Below are 27,500 nucleotides of genomic sequence, written 5' to 3'. Positions count from 1 at the left end.
ATAACCGATTAATCGACCGATAGTTTTTAAAATCGATTCATAGAATGTCACAAAATTTTCTTAGTCAGCCCAGACAGAGAAACCAGAGTACAAAATGAAAAAAATCCCAGATGTTGTTTATTTTTCAACCACTAATAATAATAATAAAAAAGAAGATACTGTAAGATACATAACATGGGACTTTTAAAACTAAACAAGCCTGAAATACACAATGGGGACTCTTATTTTGTAATGACGGAGACTTGGCTCCATTAAAATGCTCTATTTTTTAATAGTTACCAAATTAAACTTGTCATAGCCTTTATATAATTATTATTATTTGCAATATAATGGACACTTGTATGTGGTGACGAGGGATGTTTCCCCTCATCAAAGGGCATGTGTCCCCTTGACTAAGGGCATGTGTCCCCTTGACTAAGGGCATGTTTCCCATCATCAAAGGGCACTTTTCCCCTTGACAAAGGGCATGTTTCCCATCATCAAAGGGCATGTTTCCCATCATCAAAGGGCACGTGTCCCCTTGACTAAGGGCATGTTTCCCATCATCAAAGGGCACTTTTCCCCTTGACAAAGGGCATGTTTCCCATCATCAAAGGGCATGTTTCCCTTGACAAAGGGCATGTTTCCCATCATCAAAGGGCATGTTTCCCCTTGACAAATGGGATGTTTCCCCTCATCAAAGGGCACGTTTCCCCTTGACAAAGGGCATGTTTCCCATCATCAAAGGGCACGTTTCCCCTTGACAAATGGGATGTTTCCCCTCATCAAAGGGCACATTTCCCCTTGACAAATGGGATGTTTCCCCTCATCAAAGGGCACGTTTCCCCTTGACAAATGGGATGTTTCCCCTCATCAAAGGGCACGTTTCTCCTTGACAAATGGGATGTTTCCCCTCATCAAAGGGCACGTTTCTCCTCGACAAAGGGGATGTTTCACCTCATCAAAGGGCATGTTTCCACTTGACAAATGGTATGTTTCCCATCATCAAAGGGCACGTTTCCCCTTGACAAATGGGATGTTTCCCCTCATCAAAGGGCACGTTTCCCCTTGACAAATGGGATGTTTCCCCTCATCAAAGGGCATGTTTCTCCTCGACAAATGGGATGTTTCCCCTCATCAAAGGGCATGTTTCTCCTCGACAAATGGGATGTTTCCCCTCATCAAAGGGCATGTTTCCCCTGGACAAATGGGATGTTTCCCCTCATCAAAGGGCACGTTTCCCCTTGACAAATGGGATGTTTCCCCTCATCAAAGGGCATATTTCTCCTAGACAAATGGGATATTTCCCCTCATCAAAGGGCACGTTTCCCCTTGACAAATGGGATATTTCCCCTCATCAAAGGGCACGTTTCCCCTTGACAAAGGCATTTTTCCCCTCATCAAAGAGCACGTTTCTCCTAGACAAATGGGATATTTCCCCTCATCAAAGGGCACGTTTCCCCTTGACAAAGGCATGTTTCCCCTCATCAAAGAGCACGTTTCTCCTAGACAAATGGGATGTTTCCCCTCATCAAAGGGCATATTTCTCCTAGACAAATGGGATGTTTCCCCTCATCAAAGGGCACGTTTCCCCTTGACAAAGGCATTTTTCCCCTCATCAAAGGGCATATTTCTCCTAGACAAATGGGATGTTTCCCCTCATCAAAGGGCACGTTTCCCCTTGACAAAGGCATTTTTCCCCTCATCAAAGGGCATATTTCTCCTAGACAAATGGGATATTTCCCTTCATCAAAGGGCACGTTTCCCCTTGACAAAAGGCATGTTTCCCCTCGTCAAAGTAAAATTCTTCTTTGCATGCCCTTAATGAAAAAAATTATTAAATGAACACGGAGGAAAACATTTAAAACAATTATTGGCAACTAACAGCATAGATTTTTGCCGATAATGATAGTTCCAAAAAAAGCAACTATCGGCACGATTAATTGGTAAAACCAAATTTTCACCAACAATAAATTTCTGAAAGTTCAAAATGAGATAAACACGCCCCTTAACAGTACTTAAAAACAAAGTGTAATTGGCCACTTTAAATGTCAGTCAGACGGTCTAAGTGGGCAGTTCTTATCTAGAATAAGCTTCAATGTGGACTAGATTTTATGCCAATTGTCAAAAGACTACGAAACACACTACCTGTCTCAAACAACTTCGGTTTCAATAAGCACATCACCTCACATGTTTGAACACATACCAACTTCAAACAGTATTGCTAACAAACTCACCATTCATTTCACACTTAATCGGACAATTGCTCACCTCTTGGAAGTTCCCATACTGTACTAGCCCTGTGTTGTCATGCCAAAGTACACCTCTACAAAGATAAACCAGGTCTGGATCTTCTTTCCTATGTTAATGCAGTTTTAAATCACTTACACAAACATTATAACACAGAGTCTGGACCTTCACTACCAACCAGGAATGGGCAGTAACTTTGGAGGCAAGCCAAACAGCGTGTCTCTGACACACAGCCGTATAGTTGGAGAGGTTGGAACACGTCTTACGCCACATGGCCTACAGTAACTGAATCTCTCTTTATGGTGGTACAGAAGAGCACTCTATGGCCAAAGTGAACTCCTGAAGTACAGTCAATGTTCAAAAGGACCCTTAAATCCACTTGAAGATGTCCCTATTCAAGAGCGTTGTGTTATACTTGTCTTTCAATAAAGAAACAAAGCTTCATTACTCACTATCAATAATGCCATTCAGTTTGAGCACCACTAAGGGCCCATTGTGCAGTACTGTGTCAGTGCTGTCTAGTGTTCTATATACTCGCTGCCTCGTCGATGGTGACATCGCCAACCATCACTGGTATTACCAGGCCAAAGTGCAGCTTATTCAATAAATTATAAATTTTTTTGATATTTAAGTTTTCTAAACACTAGGTCTGCGTTTTATTCTTTTGACAATATAATATATATATGTGAATATATATTATATAAACAGTATATACAGATGTATCAATTAGCCACAACATTAAATCCACCTGCCTAATATCATTTAGGTCCCCCTCGTGCCGCCATAACAGTCCTGACCCGGCTGATCGGTGTATATATGTATGTATATATATATATATATATATATGTGTATTATTTGCTCTGAAATGGCTTAAAATGTTGATTTTGTTTAAGTCAGATTAAAATACATTAAAAATCTTGTTTAAAAAAAGATATGCAATCAAGGCATGTTTTCTGTGTATATATATATATATATTTTTTTTAATAGAAAATGGCCTGGTCATATTTATCTCCAAATCAACACAAATAAATAAATAAAATGATATTATATTTTGCATTATTTTGCATTTATGAAGCGTACACCCCCAATGCAACCATATGTGACTAAACAAATGTGATGGCGTGACAAATTACAACATTACCACATACATGACCAGCACAGGCAATTCTCAAATATATGAATGTAAATTGAACAGTCAAATCTGCAGATTTGGTTGACATCACCATGTATATCCTAATAAATATATCTTAAATAACCCGCAACAATGTATCGATATTGCTCTTAAATGACCCGCAACAATGTATCAATATTGCTCTTAAATAACCCGCAACAATGTATCGATATTGCTCTTAAATAACCCGCAACAATGTATCGATATTGCTCTTAAATAACCCCCAACAATGTATCGATATTGCTCTTAAATGACCCGCAACAATGTATCGATATTGCTCTTAAATGACCCGCAACAATGTATCAATATTGCTCTTAAATAACCCGCAACAATGTATCGATATTGCTCTTAAATGACCCGCAACAATGTATCAATATTGCTCTTAAATAACCCGCAACAATGTATCGATATTGCTCTTAAATGACCCGCAACAATGTATCAATATTGCTCTTAAATAACCCGCAACAATGTATCGATATTGCTCTTAAATGACCCGCAACAATGTATCAATATTGCTCTTAAATGACCCGCAACAATGTATCAATATTGCTCTTAAATGACCCGCAACAATGTATCGATATTGCTCTTAAATGACCCGCAACAATGTCTCAATATTGCTCTTAAATGACCCGCAACAATGTATCGATATTGCTCTTAAATGACCCGCAACAATGTATCAATATTGCTCTTAAATGACCCCCAACAATGTATCAATATTGCTCTTAAATGACCCGCAACAATGTATCGATATTGCTCTTAAATGACCACAACAATGTATCGATATTGCTCTTAAATGACCCGCAACAATGTATCAATATTGCTCTTAAATGACCCGCAACAATGTATCGATATTGCTCTTAAATGACCCGCAACAATGTATCAATATTGCTCTTAAATAACCCGCAACAATGTATCAATATTGCTCTTAAATGACCCGCAACAATGTATCGATATTGCTCTTAAATAACCCGCAACAATGTATCGATATTGCTCTTAAATGACCCGCAACAATGTATCAATATTGCTCTTAAATGACCACAACAATGTATCGATATTGCTCTTAAATGACCCGCAACAATGTATCGATATTGCTCTTAAATGACCCGCAACAATGTATCGATATTGCTCTTAAATGACCCGCAACAATGTATCGATATTGCTCTTAAATGACCCGCAACAATGTATCGATATTGCTCTTAAATGACCCGCAACAATGTATCAATATTGCTCTTAAATGACCCGCAACAATGTATCGATATTGCTCTTAAATGACCCGCAACAATGTCTCAATATTGCTCTTAAATGACCACAACAATGTATCGATATTGCTCTTAAATAACCCGCAACAATGTATCGATATTGCTCTTAAATAACCCGCAACAATGTATCAATATTGCTCTTAAATGACCGCAACAATGTATCAATATTGCTCTTAAATAACCCCCAACAATGTATCAATATTGCTCTTAAATAACCCGCAACAATGTATCAATATTGCTCTTAAATGACCCGCAACAATGTATCAATATTGCTCTTAAATAACCCGCAACAATGTATCAATATTGCTCTTAAATAACCCCCAACAATGTATCAATATTGCTCTTAAATGACCCGCAACAATGTATCAATATTGCTCTTAAATGACCCGCAACAATGTATCGATATTGCTCTTAAATAACCCCCAACAATGTATCGATATTGCTCTTAAATGACCCGCAACAATGTATCGATATTGCTCTTAAATGACCCGCAACAATGTATCAATATTGCTCTTAAATGACCCGCAACAATGTATCAATATTGCTCTTAAATAACCCGCAACAATGTATCAATATTGCTCTTAAATAACCCGCAACAATGTATCAATATTGCTCTTAAATGACCCGCAACAATGTATCAATATTGCTCTTAAATAACCCCCAACAATGTATCGATATTGCTCTTAAATGACCCGCAACAATGTATCGATATTGCTCTTAATTAACCCGCAACATTGTATCGATATTGCTCTTAAATAACCCACAACAATGTATCGATATTGCTCTTAAATGACCGCAACAATGTATCGATATTGCTCTTAAATGACCCGCAACAATGTATCGATATTGCTCTTAAATGACCCGCAACAATGTATCAATATTGCTCTTAAATGACCCGCAACAATGTATCAATATTGCTCTTAAATAACCCGCAACAATGTATCGATATTGCTCTTAAATGACCCGCAACAATGTATCGATATTGCTCTTAAATGACCCGCAACAATGTATCGATATTGCTCTTAAATGACCCGCAACAATGTATCGATATTGCTCTTAAATAACCCGCAACAATGTATCGATATTGCTCTTAAATAACCCGCAACAATGTATCGATATTGCTCTTAAATGACCCGCAACAATGTATCGATATTGCTCTTAAATGACCCGCAACAATGTATCGATATTGCTCTTAAATGACCCGCAACAATGTATCGATATTGCTCTTAAATGACCGCAACAATGTATCGATATTGCTCTTAAATGACCCGCAACAATGTATCGATATTGCTCTTAAATGACCCGCAACAATGTATCGATATTGCTCTTAAATGACCCGCAACAATGTATCGATATTGCTCTTAAATGACCCCCAACAATGTATCGATATTGCTCTTAAATGACCCGCAACAATGTATCGATATTGCTCTTAAATGACCCACAACAATGTATCAATATTGCTCTTAAATGACCCGCAACAATGTATCAATATTGCTCTTAAATGACCCGCAACAATGTATCAATATTGCTCTTAAATGACCCGCAACAATGTATCAATATTGCTCTTAAATGACCCGCAACAATGTATCAATATTGCTCTTAAATGACCACAACAATGTATCAATATTGCTCTTAAATGACCCACAACAATGTATCAATATTGCTCTTAAATAACCCATAACAATGTATCGATATTGCTCTTAAATAACCCGCAACAATGTATCGATATTGCTCTTAAATGACCCCCAACAATGTATCGATATTGCTCTTAAATGACCCGCAACAATGTATCAATATTGCTCTTAAATGACCCCCAACAGTGTATCAATATTGCTCTTAAATGACCCGCAACAATGTATCAATATTGCTCTTAAATGACCCATAACAATGTATCAATATTGCTCTTAAATGACCCGCAACAATGTATCAATATTGCTCTTAAATGACCCGCAACAATGTATCAATATTGCTCTTAAATGACCCCCAACAATGTATCAATATTGCTCTTAAATGACCCGCAACAATGTATCAATATTGCTCTTAAATGACCCGCAACAATGTATCGATATTGCTCTTAAATGACCCGCAACAATGTATCGATATTGCTCTTAAATGACCACAACAATGTATCAATATTGCTCTTAAATGACCCGCAACAATGTATCAATATTGCTCTTAAATGACCCGCAACAATGTATCAATATTGCTCTTAAATGACCCATAACAATGTATCAATATTGCTCTTAAATAACCCGCAACAATGTATCAATATTGCTCTTAAATAACCCGCAACAATGTATCGATATTGCTCTTAAATAACCCGCAACAATGTATCAATATTGCTCTTAAATAACCCGCAACAATGTATCGATATTGCTCTTAAATGACCCACAACAATGTATCGATATTGCTCTTAAATGACCCGCAACAATGTATCGATATTGCTCTTAAATGACCGCAACAATGTATCGATATTGCTCTTAAATGACCCGCAACAATGTATCAATATTGCTCTTAAATGACCACTAACAATGTATCGATATTGCTCTTAAATGACCCGCAACAATGTATCGATATTGCTCTTAAATAACCCGCAACAATGTATCGATATTGCTCTTAAATGACCCGCAACAATGTATCGATATTGCTCTTAAATGACCCGCAACAATGTATCGATATTGCTCTTAAATGACCCGCAACAATGTATCAATATTGCTCTTAAATGACCGCAACAATGTATCAATATTGCTCTTAAATGACCCGCAACAATGTATCGATATTGCTCTTAAATGACCCGCAACAATGTATCAATATTGCTCTTAAATGACCCGCAACAATGTATCGATATTGCTCTTAAATGACCCGCAACAATGTATCGATATTGCTCTTAAATGACCCGTAACAATGTATCGATATTGCTCTTAAATGACCCGCAACAATGTATCAATATTGCTCTTAAATGACCCGCAACAATGTATCGATATTGCTCTTAAATGACCCGCAACAATGTATCGATATTGCTCTTAAATGACCCGCAACAATGTATCGATATTGCTCTTAAATGACCCGCAACAATGTATCAATATTGCTCTTAAATGACCCGCAACAATGTATCAATATTGCTCTTAAATAACCCGCAACAATGTATCAATATTGCTCTTAAATAACCCGCAACAATGTATCAATATTGCTCTTAAATAACCCCCAACAATGTATCGATATTGCTCTTAAATAACCCGCAACAATGTATCAATATTGCTCTTAAATGACCCGCAACAATGTATCAATATTGCTCTTAAATGACCCGCAACAATGTATCGATATTGCTCTTAAATGACCCCCAACAATGTATCAATATTGCTCTTAAATAACCCCAACAATGTATCGATATTGCTCTTAAATGACCACAACAATGTATCAATATTGCTCTTAAATGACCCACAACAATGTATCAATATTGCTCTTAAATAACCCCCAACAATGTATCGATATTGCTCTTAAATAACCCGCAACAATGTATCAATATTGCTCTTAAATAACCCGCAACAATGTATCAATATTGCTCTTAAATAACCCCCAACAATGTATCAATATTGCTCTTAAATAACCCCCAACAATGTATCAATATTGCTCTTAAATAACCCCCAACAATGTATCAATATTGCTCTTAAATGACCCGCAACAATGTATCAATATTGCTCTTAAATGACCCCAACAATGTATCAATATTGCTCTTAAATAACCCGCAACAATGTATCAATATTGCTCTTAAATAACCCGCAACAATGTATCAATATTGCTCTTAAATAACCCCAACAATGTATCAATATTGCTCTTAAATAACCCCCAACAATGTATCAATATTGCTCTTAAATAACCCGCAACAATGTATCAATATTGCTCTTAAATAACCCGCAACAATGTATCAATATTGCTCTTAAATAACCCCCAACAATGTATCAATATTGCTCTTAAATAACCCGCAACAATGTATCAATATTGCTCTTAAATAACCCCCAACAATGTATCAATATTGCTCTTAAATAACCCGCAACAATGTATCAATATTGCTCTTAAATAACCCGCAACAATGTATCAATATTGCTCTTAAATAACCCCCAACAATGTATCAATATTGCTCTTAAATAACCCCCAACAATGTATCAATATTGCTCTTAAATAACCCGCAACAATGTATCGATATTGCTCTTAAATGACCCGCAACAATGTATCAATATTGCTCTTAAATGACCCGCAACAATGTATCAATATTGCTCTTAAATAACCCCCAACAATGTATCAATATTGCTCTTAAATAACCCGCAACAATGTATCAATATTGCTCTTAAATGACCCACAACAATGTATCAATATTGCTCTTAAATGACCCATAACAATGTATCAATATTGCTCTTAAATGACCCGCAACAATGTATCAATATTGCTCTTAAATGACCCGCAACAATGTATCAATATTGCTCTTAAATGACCCTAACAATGTATCAATATTGCTCTTAAATGACCCGCAACAATGTCTCAATATTGCTCTTAAATGACCCGCAACAATGTATCAATATTGCTCTTAAATGACCCGCAACAATGTATCAATATTGCTCTTAAATGACCCGCAACAATGTATCAATATTGCTCTTAAATGACCCCCAACAATGTATCAATATTGCTCTTAAATAACCCCCAACAATGTATCAATATTGCTCTTAAATGACCCGCAACAATGTATCAATATTGCTCTTAAATGACCCGCAACAATGTATCAATATTGCTCTTAAATGACCCGCAACAATGTATCAATATTGCTCTTAAATGACCCGCAACAATGTATCAATATTGCTCTTAAATGACCCGCAACAATGTATCAATATTGCTCTTAAATGACCCACAACAATGTATCAATATTGCTCTTAAATGACCCGCAACAATGTATCAATATTGCTCTTAAATGACCCGCAACAATGTATCAATATTGCTCTTAAATGACCCACAACAATGTATCGATATTGCTCTTAAATGACCCGCAACAATGTATCAATATTGCTCTTAAATGACCACAACAATGTATCAATATTGCTCTTAAATGACCCGCAACAATGTATCGATATTGCTCTTAAATGACCCGCAACAATGTATCGATATTGCTCTTAAATGACCCGCAACAATGTATCAATATTGCTCTTAAATGACCCGCAACAATGTATCAATATTGCTCTTAAATGACCCGCAACAATGTATCAATATTGCTCTTAAATGACCCGCAACAATGTATCAATATTGCTCTTAAATGACCCACAACAATGTATCAATATTGCTCTTAAATGACCCGCAACAATGTATCAATATTGCTCTTAAATGACCCGCAACAATGTATCAATATTGCTCTTAAATGACCCGCAACAATGTATCAATATTGCTCTTAAATGACCCGCAACAATGTATCAATATTGCTCTTAAATGACCCACAACAATGTATCAATATTGCTCTTAAATGACCCGCAACAATGTATCAATATTGCTCTTAAATGACCCGCAACAATGTATCAATATTGCTCTTAAATGACCCGCAACAATGTATCAATATTGCTCTTAAATGACCCACAACAATGTATCAATATTGCTCTTAAATGACCCGCAACAATGTATCAATATTGCTCTTAAATGACCCGCAACAATGTATCAATATTGCTCTTAAATGACCCACAACAATGTATCAATATTGCTCTTAAATGACCCGCAACAATGTATCAATATTGCTCTTAAATGACCCGCAACAATGTATCAATATTGCTCTTAAATGACCCGCAACAATGTATCAATATTGCTCTTAAATGACCCGCAACAATGTATCAATATTGCTCTTAAATGACCCGCAACAATGTATCAATATTGCTCTTAAATGACCCACAACAATGTATCAATATTGCTCTTAAATGACCCCAACAATGTATCAATATTGCTCTTAAATGACCCCAACAATGTATCAATATTGCTCTTAAATGACCCGCAACAATGTATCAATATTGCTCTTAAATGACCCGCAACAATGTATCAATATTGCTCTTAAATGACCCACAACAATGTATCAATATTGCTCTTAAATAACCCCAACAATGTATCAATATTGCTCTTAAATGACCACAACAATGTATCAATATTGCTCTTAAATGACCCGCAACAATGTATCAATATTGCTCTTAAATGACCCACAACAATGTATCAATATTGCTCTTAAATGACCCGCAACAATGTATCAATATTGCTCTTAAATAACCCGCAACAATGTATCAATATTGCTCTTAAATGACCCACAACAATGTATCAATATTGCTCTTAAATGACCCGCAACAATGTATCAATATTGCTCTTAAATGACCCGCAACAATGTATCAATATTGCTCTTAAATGACCACAACAATGTATCAATATTGCTCTTAAATGACCCACAACAATGTATCAATATTGCTCTTAAATGACCCGCAACAATGTATCAATATTGCTCTTAAATGACCCGCAACAATGTATCAATATTGCTCTTAAATGACCCGCAACAATGTATCAATATTGCTCTTAAATGACCCGCAACAATGTATCAATATTGCTCTTAAATGACCCACAACAATGTATCAATATTGCTCTTAAATGACCCGCAACAATGTATCAATATTGCTCTTAAATGACCCGCAACAATGTATCAATATTGCTCTTAAATGACCCGCAACAATGTATCAATATTGCTCTTAAATGACCCGCAACAATGTATCAATATTGCTCTTAAATGACCCGCAACAATGTATCAATATTGCTCTTAAATGACCCATAACAATGTATCAATATTGCTCTTAAATGACCCGCAACAATGTATCAATATTGCTCTTAAATGACCCGCAACAATGTATCAATATTGCTCTTAAATAACCCGCAACAATGTATCAATATTGCTCTTAAATAACCCTCAACAATGTATCAATATTGCTCTTAAATGACCCGCAACAATGTATCAATATTGCTCTTAAATAACCCGCAACAATGTATCAATATTGCTCTTAAATGACCCGCAACAATGTATCAATTTTGCTCTTAAATGACCCGCAACAATGTATCAATATTGCTCTTAAATGACCCGCAACAATGTATCAATATTGCTCTTAAATGACCCGCAACAATGTATCAATATTGCTCTTAAATGACCCGCAACAATGTATCAATATTGCTCTTAAATGACCCGCAACAATGTATCAATATTGCTCTTAAATGACCCGCAACAATGTATCAATATTGCTCTTAAATGACCCGCAACAATGTATCAATATTGCTCTTAAATGACCCACAACAATGTATCAATATTGCTCTTAAATGACCCGCAACAATGTATCAATATTGCTCTTAAATGACCCGCAACAATGTATCAATATTGCTCTTAAATGACCCGCAACAATGTATCAATATTGCTCTTAAATGACCCGCAACAATGTATCAATATTGCTCTTAAATGACCCGCAACAATGTATCAATATTGCTCTTAAATGACCCGCAACAATGTATCAATATTGCTCTTAAATGACCCGCAACAATGTATCAATATTGCTCTTAAATGACCCGCAACAATGTATCAATATTGCTCTTAAATGACCCGCAACAATGTATCAATATTGCTCTTAAATGACCCGCAACAATGTATCAATATTGCTCTTAAATAACCCCCAACAATGTATCAATATTGCTCTTAAATAACCCGCAACAATGTATCAATATTGCTCTTAAATGACCCGCAACAATGTATCAATATTGCTCTTAAATGACCCGCAACAATGTATCAATATTGCTCTTAAATGACCCGCAACAATGTATCAATATTGCTCTTAAATAACCCGCAACAATGTATCAATATTGCTCTTAAATAACCCGCAACAATGTATCAATATTGCTCTTAAATGACCCGCAACAATGTATCAATATTGCTCTTAAATGACCCGCAACAATGTATCAATATTGCTCTTAAATGACCCGCAACAATGTATCAATATTGCTCTTAAATGACCCGCAACAATGTATCAATATTGCTCTTAAATAACCCGCAACAATGTATCAATATTGCTCTTAAATGACCCGCAACAATGTATCAATATTGCTCTTAAATGACCCGCAACAATGTATCAATATTGCTCTTAAATAACCCGCAACAATGTATCAATATTGCTCTTAAATAACCCGCAACAATGTATCAATATTGCTCTTAAATGACCCACAACAATGTATCAATATTGCTCTTAAATGACCCGCAACAATGTATCAATATTGCTCTTAAATAACCCGCAACAATGTATCAATATTGCTCTTAAATGACCCACAACAATGTATCAATATTGCTCTTAAATGACCCGCAACAATGTATCAATATTGCTCTTAAATGACCCGCAACAATGTATCAATATTGCTCTTAAATAACCCCCAACAATGTATCAATATTGCTCTTAAATGACCCGCAACAATGTATCAATATTGCTCTTAAATGACCCCCAACAATGTATCAATATTGCTCTTAAATAACCCGCAACAATGTATCAATATTGCTCTTAAATGACCCGCAACAATGTATCAATATTGCTCTTAAATGACCCCCAACAATGTATCAATATTGCTCTTAAATGACCCGCAACAATGTATCAATATTGCTCTTAAATGACCCCCAACAATGTATCAATATTGCTCTTAAATGACCCGCAACAATGTATCAATATTGCTCTTAAATGACCATAACAATGTATCAATATTGCTCTTAAATGACCCACAACAATGTATCAATATTGCTCTTAAATGACCCGCAACAATGTATCAATATTGCTCTTAAATGACCCACAACAATGTATCAATATTGCTCTTAAATGACCCGCAACAATGTATCAATATTGCTCTTAAATGACCCGCAACAATGTATCAATATTGCTCTTAAATGACCCACAACAATGTATCAATATTGCTCTTAAATGACCCGCAACAATGTATCAATATTGCTCTTAAATGACCCGCAACAATGTATCAATATTGCTCTTAAATGACCCGCAACAATGTATCAATATTGCTCTTAAATGACCATAACAATGTATCAATATTGCTCTTAAATGACCCGCAACAATGTATCAATATTGCTCTTAAATGACCCGCAACAATGTATCAATATTGCTCTTAAATGACCCACAACAATGTATCAATATTGCTCTTAAATGACCCACAACAATGTATCAATATTGCTCTTAAATGACCCGCAACAATGTATCAATATTGCTCTTAAATGACCCGCAACAATGTATCAATATTGCTCTTAAATGACCCGCAACAATGTATCAATATTGCTCTTAAATGACCCGCAACAATGTATCAATATTGCTCTTAAATGACCACAACAATGTATCAATATTGCTCTTAAATGACCCGCAACAATGTATCAATATTGCTCTTAAATGACCCGCAACAATGTATCAATATTGCTCTTAAATAACCCCCAACAATGTATCAATATTGCTCTTAAATAACCCGCAACAATGTATCAATATTGCTCTTAAATGACCCGCAACAATGTATCAATATTGCTCTTAAATGACCCACAACAATGTATCAATATTGCTCTTAAATGACCCGCAACAATGTATCAATATTGCTCTTAAATGACCCGCAACAATGTATCAATATTGCTCTTAAATGACCCGCAACAATGTATCAATATTGCTCTTAAATGACCACAACAATGTATCAATATTGCTCTTAAATGACCCGCAACAATGTATCAATATTGCTCTTAAATGACCCGCAACAATGTATCAATATTGCTCTTAAATGACCCGCAACAATGTATCAATATTGCTCTTAAATGACCCGCAACAATGTATCAATATTGCTCTTAAATGACCCGCAACAATGTATCAATATTGCTCTTAAATGACCACCAACAATGTATCAATATTGCTCTTAAATGACCCCCAACAATGTATCAATATTGCTCTTAAATGACCACTAACAATGTATCAATATTGCTCTTAAATGACCCCCAACAATGTATCAATATTGCTCTTAAATGACCCCAACAATGTATCAATATTGCTCTTAAATGACCCGCAACAATGTATCAATATTGCTCTTAAATGACCCACAACAATGTATCAATATTGCTCTTAAATGACCCGCAACAATGTATCAATATTGCTCTTAAATGACCCACAACAATGTATCAATATTGCTCTTAAATGACCCGCAACAATGTATCAATATTGCTCTTAAATGACCCGCAACAATGTATCAATATTGCTCTTAAATGACCCGCAACAATGTATCAATATTGCTCTTAAATGACCCGCAACAATGTATCAATATTGCTCTTAAATGACCCTCAACAATGTATCAATATTGCTCTTAAATGACCCACAACAATGTATCAATATTGCTCTTAAATGACCCGCAACAATGTATCAATATTGCTCTTAAATGACCCACAACAATGTATCAATATTGCTCTTAAATGACCCGCAACAATGTATCAATATTGCTCTTAAATGACCCGCAACAATGTATCAATATTGCTCTTAAATGACCACCAACAATGTATCAATATTGCTCTTAAATGACCCACAACAATGTATCAATATTGCTCTTAAATGACCCTCAACAATGTATCAATATTGCTCTTAAATGACCACAACAATGTATCAATATTGCTCTTAAATGACCACTAACAATGTATCAATATTGCTCTTAAATAACCCCCAACAATGTATCAATATTGCTCTTAAATGACCCACAACAATGTATCAATATTGCTCTTAAATGACCCGCAACAATGTATCAATATTGCTCTTAAATGACCCGCAACAATGTATCAATATTGCTCTTAAATGACCCACAACAATGTATCAATATTGCTCTTAAATGACCCGCAACAATGTATCAATATTGCTCTTAAATGACCATAACAATGTATCAATATTGCTCTTAAATGACCCGCAACAATGTATCAATATTGCTCTTAAATGACCCGCAACAATGTATCAATATTGCTCTTAAATGACCCCCAACAATGTATCAATATTGCTCTTAAATGACCCGCAACAATGTATCAATATTGCTCTTAAATGACCACTAACAATGTATCAATATTGCTCTTAAATAACCCCAACAATGTATCAATATTGCTCTTAAATGACCCGCAACAATGTATCAATATTGCTCTTAAATGACCACAACAATGTATCAATATTGCTCTTAAATGACCCGCAACAATGTATCAATATTGCTCTTAAATGACCCGCAACAATGTATCAATATTGCTCTTAAATGACCCGCAACAATGTATCAATATTGCTCTTAAATAACCCGCAACAATGTATCAATATTGCTCTTAAATAACCCCCAACAATGTATCAATATTGCTCTTAAATGACCCCCAACAATGTATCAATATTGCTCTTAAATAACCCGCAACAATGTATCAATATTGCTCTTAAATGACCCGCAACAATGTATCAATATTGCTCTTAAATGACCATAACAATGTATCAATATTGCTCTTAAATGACCACAACAATGTATCAATATTGCTCTTAAATAACCCGCAACAATGTATCAATATTGCTCTTAAATGACCCTCAACAATGTATCAATATTGCTCTTAAATGACCCACAACAATGTATCAATATTGCTCTTAAATGACCCGCAACAATGTATCAATATTGCTCTTAAATAACCCACAACAATGTATCAATATTGCTCTTAAATGACCCGCAACAATGTATCAATATTGCTCTTAAATGACCCGCAACAATGTATCAATATTGCTCTTAAATGACCACTAACAATGTATCAATATTGCTCTTAAATGACCCGCAACAATGTATCAATATTGCTCTTAAATGACCCACAACAATGTATCAATATTGCTCTTAAATGACCCGCAACAATGTATCAATATTGCTCTTAAATGACCACAACAATGTATCAATATTGCTCTTAAATGACCACAACAATGTATCAATATTGCTCTTAAATGACCCACAACAATGTATCAATATTGCTCTTAAATGACCCACAACAATGTATCAATATTGCTCTTAAATGACCCGCAACAATGTATCAATATTGCTCTTAAATGACCCGCAACAATGTATCAATATTGCTCTTAAATGACCCACAACAATGTATCAATATTGCTCTTAAATGACCCGCAACAATGTATCAATATTGCTCTTAAATGACCCACAACAATGTATCAATATTGCTCTTAAATAACCCGCAACAATGTATCAATATTGCTCTTAAATGACCACAACAATGTATCAATATTGCTCTTAAATGACCGCAACAATGTATCAATATTGCTCTTAAATGACCCATAACAATGTATCAATATTGCTCTTAAATGACCACAACAATGTATCAATATTGCTCTTAAATGACCCGCAACAATGTATCAATATTGCTCTTAAATGACCACAACAATGTATCAATATTGCTCTTAAATGACCCACAACAATGTATCAATATTGCTCTTAAATGACCACAACAATGTATCAATATTGCTCTTAAATGACCCGCAACAATGTATCAATATTGCTCTTAAATGACCACAACAATGTATCAATATTGCTCTTAAATGACCCACAACAATGTATCAATATTGCTCTTAAATGACCCGCAACAATGTATCAATATTGCTCTTAAATGACCCACAACAATGTATCAATATTGCTCTTAAATGACCCGCAACAATGTATCAATATTGCTCTTAAATGACCCGCAACAATGTATCAATATTGCTCTTAAATGACCCACAACAATGTATCAATATTGCTCTTAAATAACCCCCAACAATGTATCAATATTGCTCTTAAATGACCCGCAACAATGTATCAATATTGCTCTTAAATGACCCGCAACAATGTATCAATATTGCTCTTAAATGACCCTCAACAATGTATCAATATTGCTCTTAAATGACCCACAACAATGTATCAATATTGCTCTTAAATGACCCGCAACAATGTATCAATATTGCTCTTAAATGACCCTAACAATGTATCAATATTGCTCTTAAATAACCCTCAACAATGTATCAATATTGCTCTTAAATAACCCGCAACAATGTATCAATATTGCTCTTAAATGACCCACAACAATGTATCAATATTGCTCTTAAATGACCCACAACAATGTATCAATATTGCTCTTAAATGACCACAACAATGTATCAATATTGCTCTTAAATGACCCCAACAATGTATCAATATTGCTCTTAAATAACCCGCAACAATGTATCAATATTGCTCTTAAATGACCCATAACAATGTATCAATATTGCTCTTAAATGACCCGCAACAATGTATCAATATTGCTCTTAAATGACCCGCAACAATGTATCAATATTGCTCTTAAATGACCATAACAATGTATCAATATTGCTCTTAAATGACCCGCAACAATGTATCAATATTGCTCTTAAATGACCCGCAACAATGTATCAATATTGCTCTTAAATGACCCGCAACAATGTATCAATATTGCTCTTAAATGACCATAACAATGTATCAATATTGCTCTTAAATGACCCGCAACAATGTATCAATATTGCTCTTAAATGACCGCAACAATGTATCAATATTGCTCTTAAATGACCATAACAATGTATCAATATTGCTCTTAAATGACCGCAACAATGTATCAATATTGCTCTTAAATGACCACTAACAATGTATCAATATTGCTCTTAAATGACCCACAACAATGTATCAATATTGCTCTTAAATGACCCACAACAATGTATCAATATTGCTCTTAAATGACCACTAACAATGTATCAATATTGCTCTTAAATGACCCGCAACAATGTATCAATATTGCTCTTAAATGACCCACAACAATGTATCAATATTGCTCTTAAATGACCCGCAACAATGTATCAATATTGCTCTTAAATGACCCGCAACAATGTATCAATATTGCTCTTAAATGACCCACAACAATGTATCAATATTGCTCTTAAATGACCCGCAACAATGTATCAATATTGCTCTTAAATGACCCGCAACAATGTATCAATATTGCTCTTAAATGACCCACAACAATGTATCAATATTGCTCTTAAATGACCACAACAATGTATCAATATTGCTCTTAAATGACCCGCAACAATGTATCAATATTGCTCTTAAATGACCACAACAATGTATCAATATTGCTCTTAAATGACCCACAACAATGTATCAATATTGCTCTTAAATGACCCGCAACAATGTATCGATATTGCTCTTAAATGACCGCAACAATGTATCAATATTGCTCTTAAATGACCCGCAACAATGTATCAATATTGCTCTTAAATGACCACAACAATGTATCAATATTGCTCTTAAATGACCCGCAACAATGTATCGATATTGCTCTTAAATGACCCACAACAATGTATCAATATTGCTCTTAAATGACCACAACAATGTATCAATATTGCTCTTAAATGACCCACAACAATGTATCAATATTGCTCTTAAATGACCATAACAATGTATCAATATTGCTCTTAAATGACCCGCAACAATGTATCAATATTGCTCTTAAATGACCACAACAATGTATCAATATTGCTCTTAAATGACCATAACAATGTATCAATATTGCTCTTAAATGACCGCAACAATGTATCAATATTGCTCTTAAATGACCGCAACAATGTATCAATATTGCTCTTAAATGACCACAACAATGTATCAATATTGCTCTTAAATGACCCATAACAATGTATCAATATTGCTCTTAAATGACCCGCAACAATGTATCAATATTGCTCTTAAATGACCACAACAATGTATCAATATTGCTCTTAAATGACCCGCAACAATGTATCAATATTGCTCTTAAATGACCACAACAATGTATCAATATTGCTCTTAAATGACCCGCAACAATGTATCAATATTGCTCTTAAATGACCCGCAACAATGTATCAATATTGCTCTTAAATGACCACAACAATGTATCAATATTGCTCTTAAATGACCACAACAATGTATCAATATTGCTCTTAAATGACCCACAACAATGTATCAATATTGCTCTTAAATGACCACAACAATGTATCAATATTGCTCTTAAATGACCCATAACAATGTATCAATATTGCTCTTAAATGACCACAACAATGTATCAATATTGCTCTTAAATGACCCGCAACAATGTATCAATATTGCTCTTAAATGACCCACAACAATGTATCAATATTGCTCTTAAATGACCCACAACAATGTATCAATATTGCTCTTAAATGACCCGCAACAATGTATCAATATTGCTCTTAAATGACCATAACAATGTATCGATATTGCTCTTAAATGACCGCAACAATGTATCAATATTGCTCTTAAATGACCCGCAACAATGTATCAATATTGCTCTTAAATGACCCACAACAATGTATCAATATTGCTCTTAAATGACCCGCAACAATGTATCAATATTGCTCTTAAATGACCCACAACAATGTATCAATATTGCTCTTAAATGACCCACAACAATGTATCAATATTGCTCTTAAATGACCCACAACAATGTATCAATATTGCTCTTAAATGACCATAACAATGTATCAATATTGCTCTTAAATGACCCGCAACAATGTATCAATATTGCTCTTAAATGACCCGCAACAATGTATCAATATTGCTCTTAAATGACCCATAACAATGTATCAATATTGCTCTTAAATGACCCGCAACAATGTATCAATATTGCTCTTAAATGACCGCAACAATGTATCAATATTGCTCTTAAATGACCCATAACAATGTATCAATATTGCTCTTAAATGACCCGCAACAATGTATCAATATTGCTCTTAAATGACCACAACAATGTCTCAATATTGCTCTTAAATGACCCGCAACAATGTATCAATATTGCTCTTAAATGACCCCCAACAATGTATCAATATTGCTCTTAAATGACCACAACAATGTATCAATATTGCTCTTAAATGACCACAACAATGTATCAATATTGCTCTTAAATAACCCCCAACAATGTATCAATATTGCTCTTAAATGACCCCCAACAATGTATCAATATTGCTCTTAAATGACCCGCAACAATGTATCAATATTGCTCTTAAATGACCATAACAATGTATCAATATTGCTCTTAAATGACCCGCAACAATGTATCAATATTGCTCTTAAATGACCCCCAACAATGTATCAATATTGCTCTTAAATGACCCATAACAATGTATCAATATTGCTCTTAAATGACCACTAACAATGTATCAATATTGCTCTTAAATGACCCTCAACAATGTATCAATATTGCTCTTAAATGACCCGCAACAATGTATCAATATTGCTCTTAAATGACCCACAACAATGTATCAATATTGCTCTTAAATGACCCCCAACAATGTATCAATATTGCTCTTAAATGACCCACAACAATGTATCAATATTGCTCTTAAATGACCCGCAACAATGTATCAATATTGCTCTTAAATGACCCACAACAATGTATCAATATTGCTCTTAAATGACCCACAACAATGTATCAATATTGCTCTTAAATGACCCGCAACAATGTATCAATATTGCTCTTAAATAACCCTCAACAATGTATCAATATTGCTCTTAAATGACCCGCAACAATGTATCAATATTGCTCTTAAATGACCCTCAACAATGTATCAATATTGCTCTTAAATGACCACAACAATGTATCAATATTGCTCTTAAATGACCCACAACAATGTATCAATATTGCTCTTAAATAACCCCCAACAATGTATCAATATTGCTCTTAAATAACCCCAACAATGTATCAATATTGCTCTTAAATGACCACAACAATGTATCAATATTGCTCTTAAATGACCCACAACAATGTATCAATATTGCTCTTAAATAACCCCCAACAATGTATCAATATTGCTCTTAAATAACCCCCAACAATGTATCAATATTGCTCTTAAATGACCCACAACAATGTATCAATATTGCTCTTAAATGACCATAACAATGTATCAATATTGCTCTTAAATGACCCACAACAATGTATCAATATTGCTCTTAAATGACCCGCAACAATGTATCAATATTGCTCTTAAATGACCCACAACAATGTATCGATATTGCTCTTAAATGACCCACAACAATGTATCAATATTGCTCTTAAATGACCCACAACAATGTATCAATATTGCTCTTAAATGACCCGCAACAATGTATCGATATTGCTCTTAAATGACCCACAACAATGTATCAATATTGCTCTTAAATGACCCATAACAATGTCTCAATATTGCTCTTAAATGACCCATAACAATGTATCAATATTGCTCTTAAATGACCACAACAATGTATCAATATTGCTCTTAAATGACCCACAACAATGTATCAATATTGCTCTTAAATGACCCACAACAATGTATCAATATTGCTCTTAAATGACCCGCAACAATGTATCAATATTGCTCTTAAATGACCCATAACAATGTATCAATATTGCTCTTAAATGACCATAACAATGTATCAATATTGCTCTTAAATGACCCATAACAATGTATCAATATTGCTCTTAAATGACCCCAACAATGTATCAATATTGCTCTTAAATGACCCACAACAATGTATCAATATTGCTCTTAAATGACCACAACAATGTCTCAATATTGCTCTTAAATGACCACAACAATGTATCGATATTGCTCTTAAATGACCCCCAACAATGTCTCAATATTGCTCTTAAATGACCCGCAACAATGTATCAATATTGCTCTTAAATGACCACAACAATGTATCAATATTGCTCTTAAATGACCGCAACAATGTATCGATATTGCTCATAAATGACCCATAACAATGTCTCAATATTGCTCTTAAATGACCCACAACAATGTCTCAATATTGCTCTTAAATGACCACAACAATGTATCGATATTGCTCTTAAATAACCCCCAACAATGTATCGATATTGCTCTTAAATAACCCGCAACAATGTATCAATATTGCTCTTAAATGACCCGCAACAATGTATCGATATTGCTCTTAAATGACCACAACAATGTCTCAATATTGCTCTTAAATGACCCACAACAATGTATCGATATTGCTCTTAAATGACCCATAACAATGTCTCAATATTGCTCTTAAATGACCCGCAACAATGTATCGATATTGCTCTTAAATGACCCATAACAATGTCTCAATATTGCTCTTAAATGACCCGCAACAATGTATCGATATTGCTCTTAAATGACCCCAACAATGTCTCAATATTGCTCTTAAATGACCCGCAACAATGTATCAATATTGCTCTTAAATGACCCGCAACAATGTATCGATATTGCTCTTAAATGACCCGCAACAATGTATCAATATTGCTCTTAAATGACCCGCAACAATGTATCAATATTGCTCTTAAATGACCCGCAACAATGTCTCAATATTGCTCTTAAATGACCCGCAACAATGTATCGATATTGCTCTTAAATAACCCCCAACAATGTATCAATATTGCTCATAAATGACCCGCAACAATGTATCGATATTGCTCTTAAATGACCCGCAACAATGTATCGATATTGCTCATAAATGACCCGCAACAATGTCTCAATATTGCTCTTAAATGACCCGCAACAATGTCTCAATATTGCTCTTAAATGACCCGCAACAATGTATCGATATTGCTCTTAAATAACCCGCAACAACACAGAATTGCGCAACGCACAGAGCGAAAATGAAACCAAACAAATAAAAACGAGTTCCGTGACAAAGTTCATCATTAATAAAGCATACAATCTGCTCGGTTTGTTTATGGAAATGGATAATGATAAACACAAACACCCTCCTGTAAACCCGCATGCAACATCGTATCATAACGCGTGTTTAAATCAAATGATATTTGGCAGAATGCGCTTCAACAGCAATCACAGACTGAGATTACCTGAATGATGTTTCCTCTGTCCTTTTCTGCTCTTTGTCAGTGTCTAAAAGAACGTGTATACATGAGATGTCTGTTGGAGACGCTCGCTGCAATGTGCGCGCCACTTCAGACTCAACAAACCCGCGTGGATCATTCAGAAAAGGGGGGGTTGCATCTCATTATTTACTTACACTCATGCCATTCCAGATATGCATGAGTTTCTTTCTTCTGCAGAACACAAATTAAGATGTTTAGAAGAATATCTCAGCTCTGTAGGTCCATACAATGCAAGTGAATGGTGACCAGAACTTTAAAGTTCCAGAAATCACACAAAGGCAACATAAAATGAATCCATTCTACTCCAGTGGTTTAATCCATGTCTTAAGAAGTGATATGATAGGTCTGGGTGAGAAACGGTTCATATTTAAGTCCTTTTGTACTATAAATCTCCACTTTTACTTTCACATTCTGAAAAAGGATTGAATATTGATCTGTTTCCCACACAAAATGATTGCATCGCTTCTGAAGACATGGATTAAACCTTTGGAGTCATATGGATTCATTTTATGCTGCCTTTATGTGCTTTTTGGAGCTTGAAATGTCCAGTCACCATTCAGTTGCATTGTATGGACCTACAGAATCGGTGTTCTGCAGAAGAAATAAAGTCATACACATCTGGGATGGCATGAGGGTGAGTAAGTGATGAGAGAATTTTCATTTTTGGGTGAACTGTCCCTTTAAGTGTGAGATTTTAGTGTTAACAACTCAAATTATTGAGTACAATATTGAGGCTATGGGGAATACCCACAATGGCTTGAATGATTTAATTATGTTTGCTTGGTCAAAGGAAACTAAAAGGAGCTTTATTTAAGTTCTTCTTATGCATGTGCAACTAAAGTGAGGTGTCTGTGCATTAATGTGGATAAATAAGCTTGTTTCACAATTAACCAAGAATCAGATATAATCTTCTTTATTTAAGGTGCGTTCTTGCATGACCTAAATTTGAGTTCATTCAATTAAAATTATTAAGTAGAAACAACAACATTTAAGTAGCAATAAATACTTCCATGTAGCAATAAAAATAAAAAGCCTAGAGTATTCTTGTTCGAGTTTCAGAACACTATAACCTGATGTTCAGGGCACAATGGTTAAAGTTCAAACCCACAATCTTTCAATCAACAGCCAGTGTTGAGCCACTTTAGGCATCACACCATCCTGAACAGTGAGTCAAACTCTATACAATATGTAAACATTGATTTTTCAAATTCAATTCAACCCTAATCGTGCATCTTAAGAGTGATTAATTTATGCATAAAGACAGACAGTAGAAGCTTCACATGCTTCAAACATGCATAAAATGAGGGTAAATGTGCTGTGGCATGCGGCCTGGAACAGAATATCTTCAGTAGTCTGGACAATGTTTTCTCCCTTGGGAATAACGGTTTCCTTTGAGATGGTAAACAAGATCAAGATGGAAATGCTGGAATGCAGTTAAGATGTCTTCACATACCGTTGGGAATGCATTCATCTCTCCAGAGCTCACACTGCACAAAGAGTGCTGTATCCGGACCAGTAGACTCCTGCTGAATTTAAGACGGATTCAGAAATCTACTGGCATGGAGTCTCAAATTACACAAGTCCGTATACATCCGATTATATACCATTTTGGATGTATAGTAACTGACGCTTCCTTACGTGTTATGGCCATTTGTTGCCACGGTAAGTAATCTTTTTAAGTGTCTGTCAGGAGGCTTTTCACATCTGAGTCACACTTGCATTTCTCACCTTATAGATAAAACGGTCACCCCTATTTGTCATATATCTCAAACTGCAAACTTAAACTTAACCTTAAATACTGACAGCTATTGTGTCACTGTATGAATTGGGTTTAATTTTATGTAAGGAAGGTGGGTGCGCTACAGCCTCTGACGTCAGTCACTAGTGTGCCTCTTGAGGCCAGGTGAGTGAGGTTTAAACACTGAGGTTAACTTCCAGCTGGCTACTGTTACACTCACCCACTAAAACTCACTTTCATCTGGGTCACAGCACCACTGTAACAGGTCCTGCTCGACCTGGATTCGAACTGGAAACTCTGGCATGGGAGGTGTGCACGCAACAGCCCCTAGAGCCAGTCGCTAGTGTGCCTCTTGAGGCCAGGTGAGTGAGGTTTAAACACTGAGGTTAACTTCCAGCTGGCTACTATTATACTCACCCCCTAAACCTCACTTCCTTCCGGGTCACGGCACCACTGTAACAGATCCAGCTCGACCCCGCTCTGAGCGGGATTGGAACTGGAGACTCCAGCATGGGAGGCATGCACGCTACAGCCCCTAGCGTCAGTCGCTAGTGTGCCTCTTGAGGCCTGGTGAGTGAGGTTTAAACACTGAGGTTTACTTACAGCTGGCTACTGTTATACTCACCCCACCAAACCTCACTCCCATCCGGGTCATGACACCACTGTAACCAGTCCTGCAGAACCCGTTCCGAGCGGGATTCGAACCGGGTCTTCGGCATGGGAGGCGTTCACGCTACAGCCCCTACCATCTGTCGCTAGTGTGGCTCTTAAGGCTAGGTGAGTGAGGTTTACTTCCAGCTGGCTACTATTACACTCACCCCCTAAACCTCACTTCCTTCCGGGTCACGGCACCACTGTAACAGGTCCTACTCAACCCGCTCCGAGCGGGATTCAAACCGGAGACTCCGGCATGGGAGGCGTGCACGCAACAGCCCCTAGCGTCAGTCGCTAGTGTGCCTCTTGAGGCCAGGTGAGTGAGGTTTATACACTGAGGTTAACTTCCAGCTGGCTACTGTTACACTCACCCCCTAAACCTCACTTCCTTCCGGGTCACGGCACCACTGTAACAGGTCCTGCTCGACCCGCTCCGAGCGGGATTCAAACCGGAGACTCCGGCATGGCTCCTAGCGTCAGTCGCTAGTGTGCCTCTTGAGGCCAGGTGAGTGAGGTTTATACACTGAGGTTAACTTCCAGCTGGCTACTGTTACACTCACCCCCTAAACCTCACTTCCATCCGGGTCACGGCACCACTGTAACAGGTCCTGCTCGACCCGCTCTGAGCGGGATTTGAACCAGAGACTGCGGCATGGGAGGCTTCACGCTATAGCCCCTACCATCAGTCGCTAGAGTGCCTCTTGAGGCCAGGTGAGTGAGGTTTATACACTGAGGTTAACTTCCAGGTGGCTACTGTTACACTCACCCCCTAAACCTCACTTCCATCCGGGTCACGGCACCACTGTAACAGGTCCTGCTCGACCTGGATTCAAACTGGAGACTCCAGCATGGGAGGTGTGTATGCAATAGCCCCTAGCGTCAGTCGCTAGTGCGCCTCTTGAGGCCAACTCACTGCACAGCATGTACAAGCTGGATCTCATTACATATAAACACACCTTAAAGCCATCCCAGCTGAAATGCTGAAACCAGCTTATGTTGTATTTTGGGTGCTGGTCAGCCAGCATGGGATGATAGTGTGCTGGCTTCTGCGCCAGGCTTTTAAACTAGCTTAACCAGCTTCATCAGAATAACAGTGATAGTCAGGCAGCATTACCAGCTAGTTTTATTAGTACTTCATCTGTGCAATTAAGCCAGACAAAAGTGTAGGTATCCGGACTATATGATTTCTAAAGTTTTGATAGTTTTTTTTTTAACAACATACATTTTATAATTTTTGTTTTTTTTAGTTTAACTTTACACTTTTTTTAATTTTTTTATTAACTTCTTAATTTAGTTTTACAACTGTACAGTAAATATATTTAATTGCACAGATTATATTGTTTGCATTCAATTTCTTTAGTTCCCGTACTTTAAAAATATATGTAAAAAAGTACAATTATAAACTGTTATGGGATTTTCTGCAGTAAAGTTTGATTG

At 36.1% G+C, this 27,500-nt stretch overlaps 1 protein-coding gene across 2 annotated transcripts in view; it reads right to left on the bottom strand.

Annotated features, from left to right (window-relative positions):
• Positions 1-23,729, bottom strand: part of LOC127655760 (tubulin polymerization-promoting protein-like) — a 37,613-nt gene extending 13,884 nt beyond the window's left edge. The window contains exon 1 of one of the 2 annotated variants that reach the window (XM_052143735.1): positions 23,636-23,729. Coding sequence is in view for 1 of the 2 variants with exons in the window: in XM_052143734.1 (XP_051999694.1) it covers positions 2,251-2,267 (17 nt within the window). In the remaining variant the exon portion in view is untranslated. Of the gene's footprint in view, positions 1-2,250; positions 2,395-23,635 lie in introns of those variants that run through there. The other variant, XM_052143734.1, reaches the window with a different exon arrangement.
• Between the last annotated feature and the right edge of the window lie 3,771 nt (positions 23,730-27,500).

Source organism: Xyrauchen texanus, chromosome 15 (assembly GCF_025860055.1).
Source record: "Xyrauchen texanus isolate HMW12.3.18 chromosome 15, RBS_HiC_50CHRs, whole genome shotgun sequence".
NCBI lineage: Eukaryota > Metazoa > Chordata > Actinopteri > Cypriniformes > Catostomidae > Xyrauchen > Xyrauchen texanus.
The sequence above is the reverse complement of the archived record's forward strand: the minus strand, read 5'-3'. Positions and strand labels throughout refer to the sequence as shown.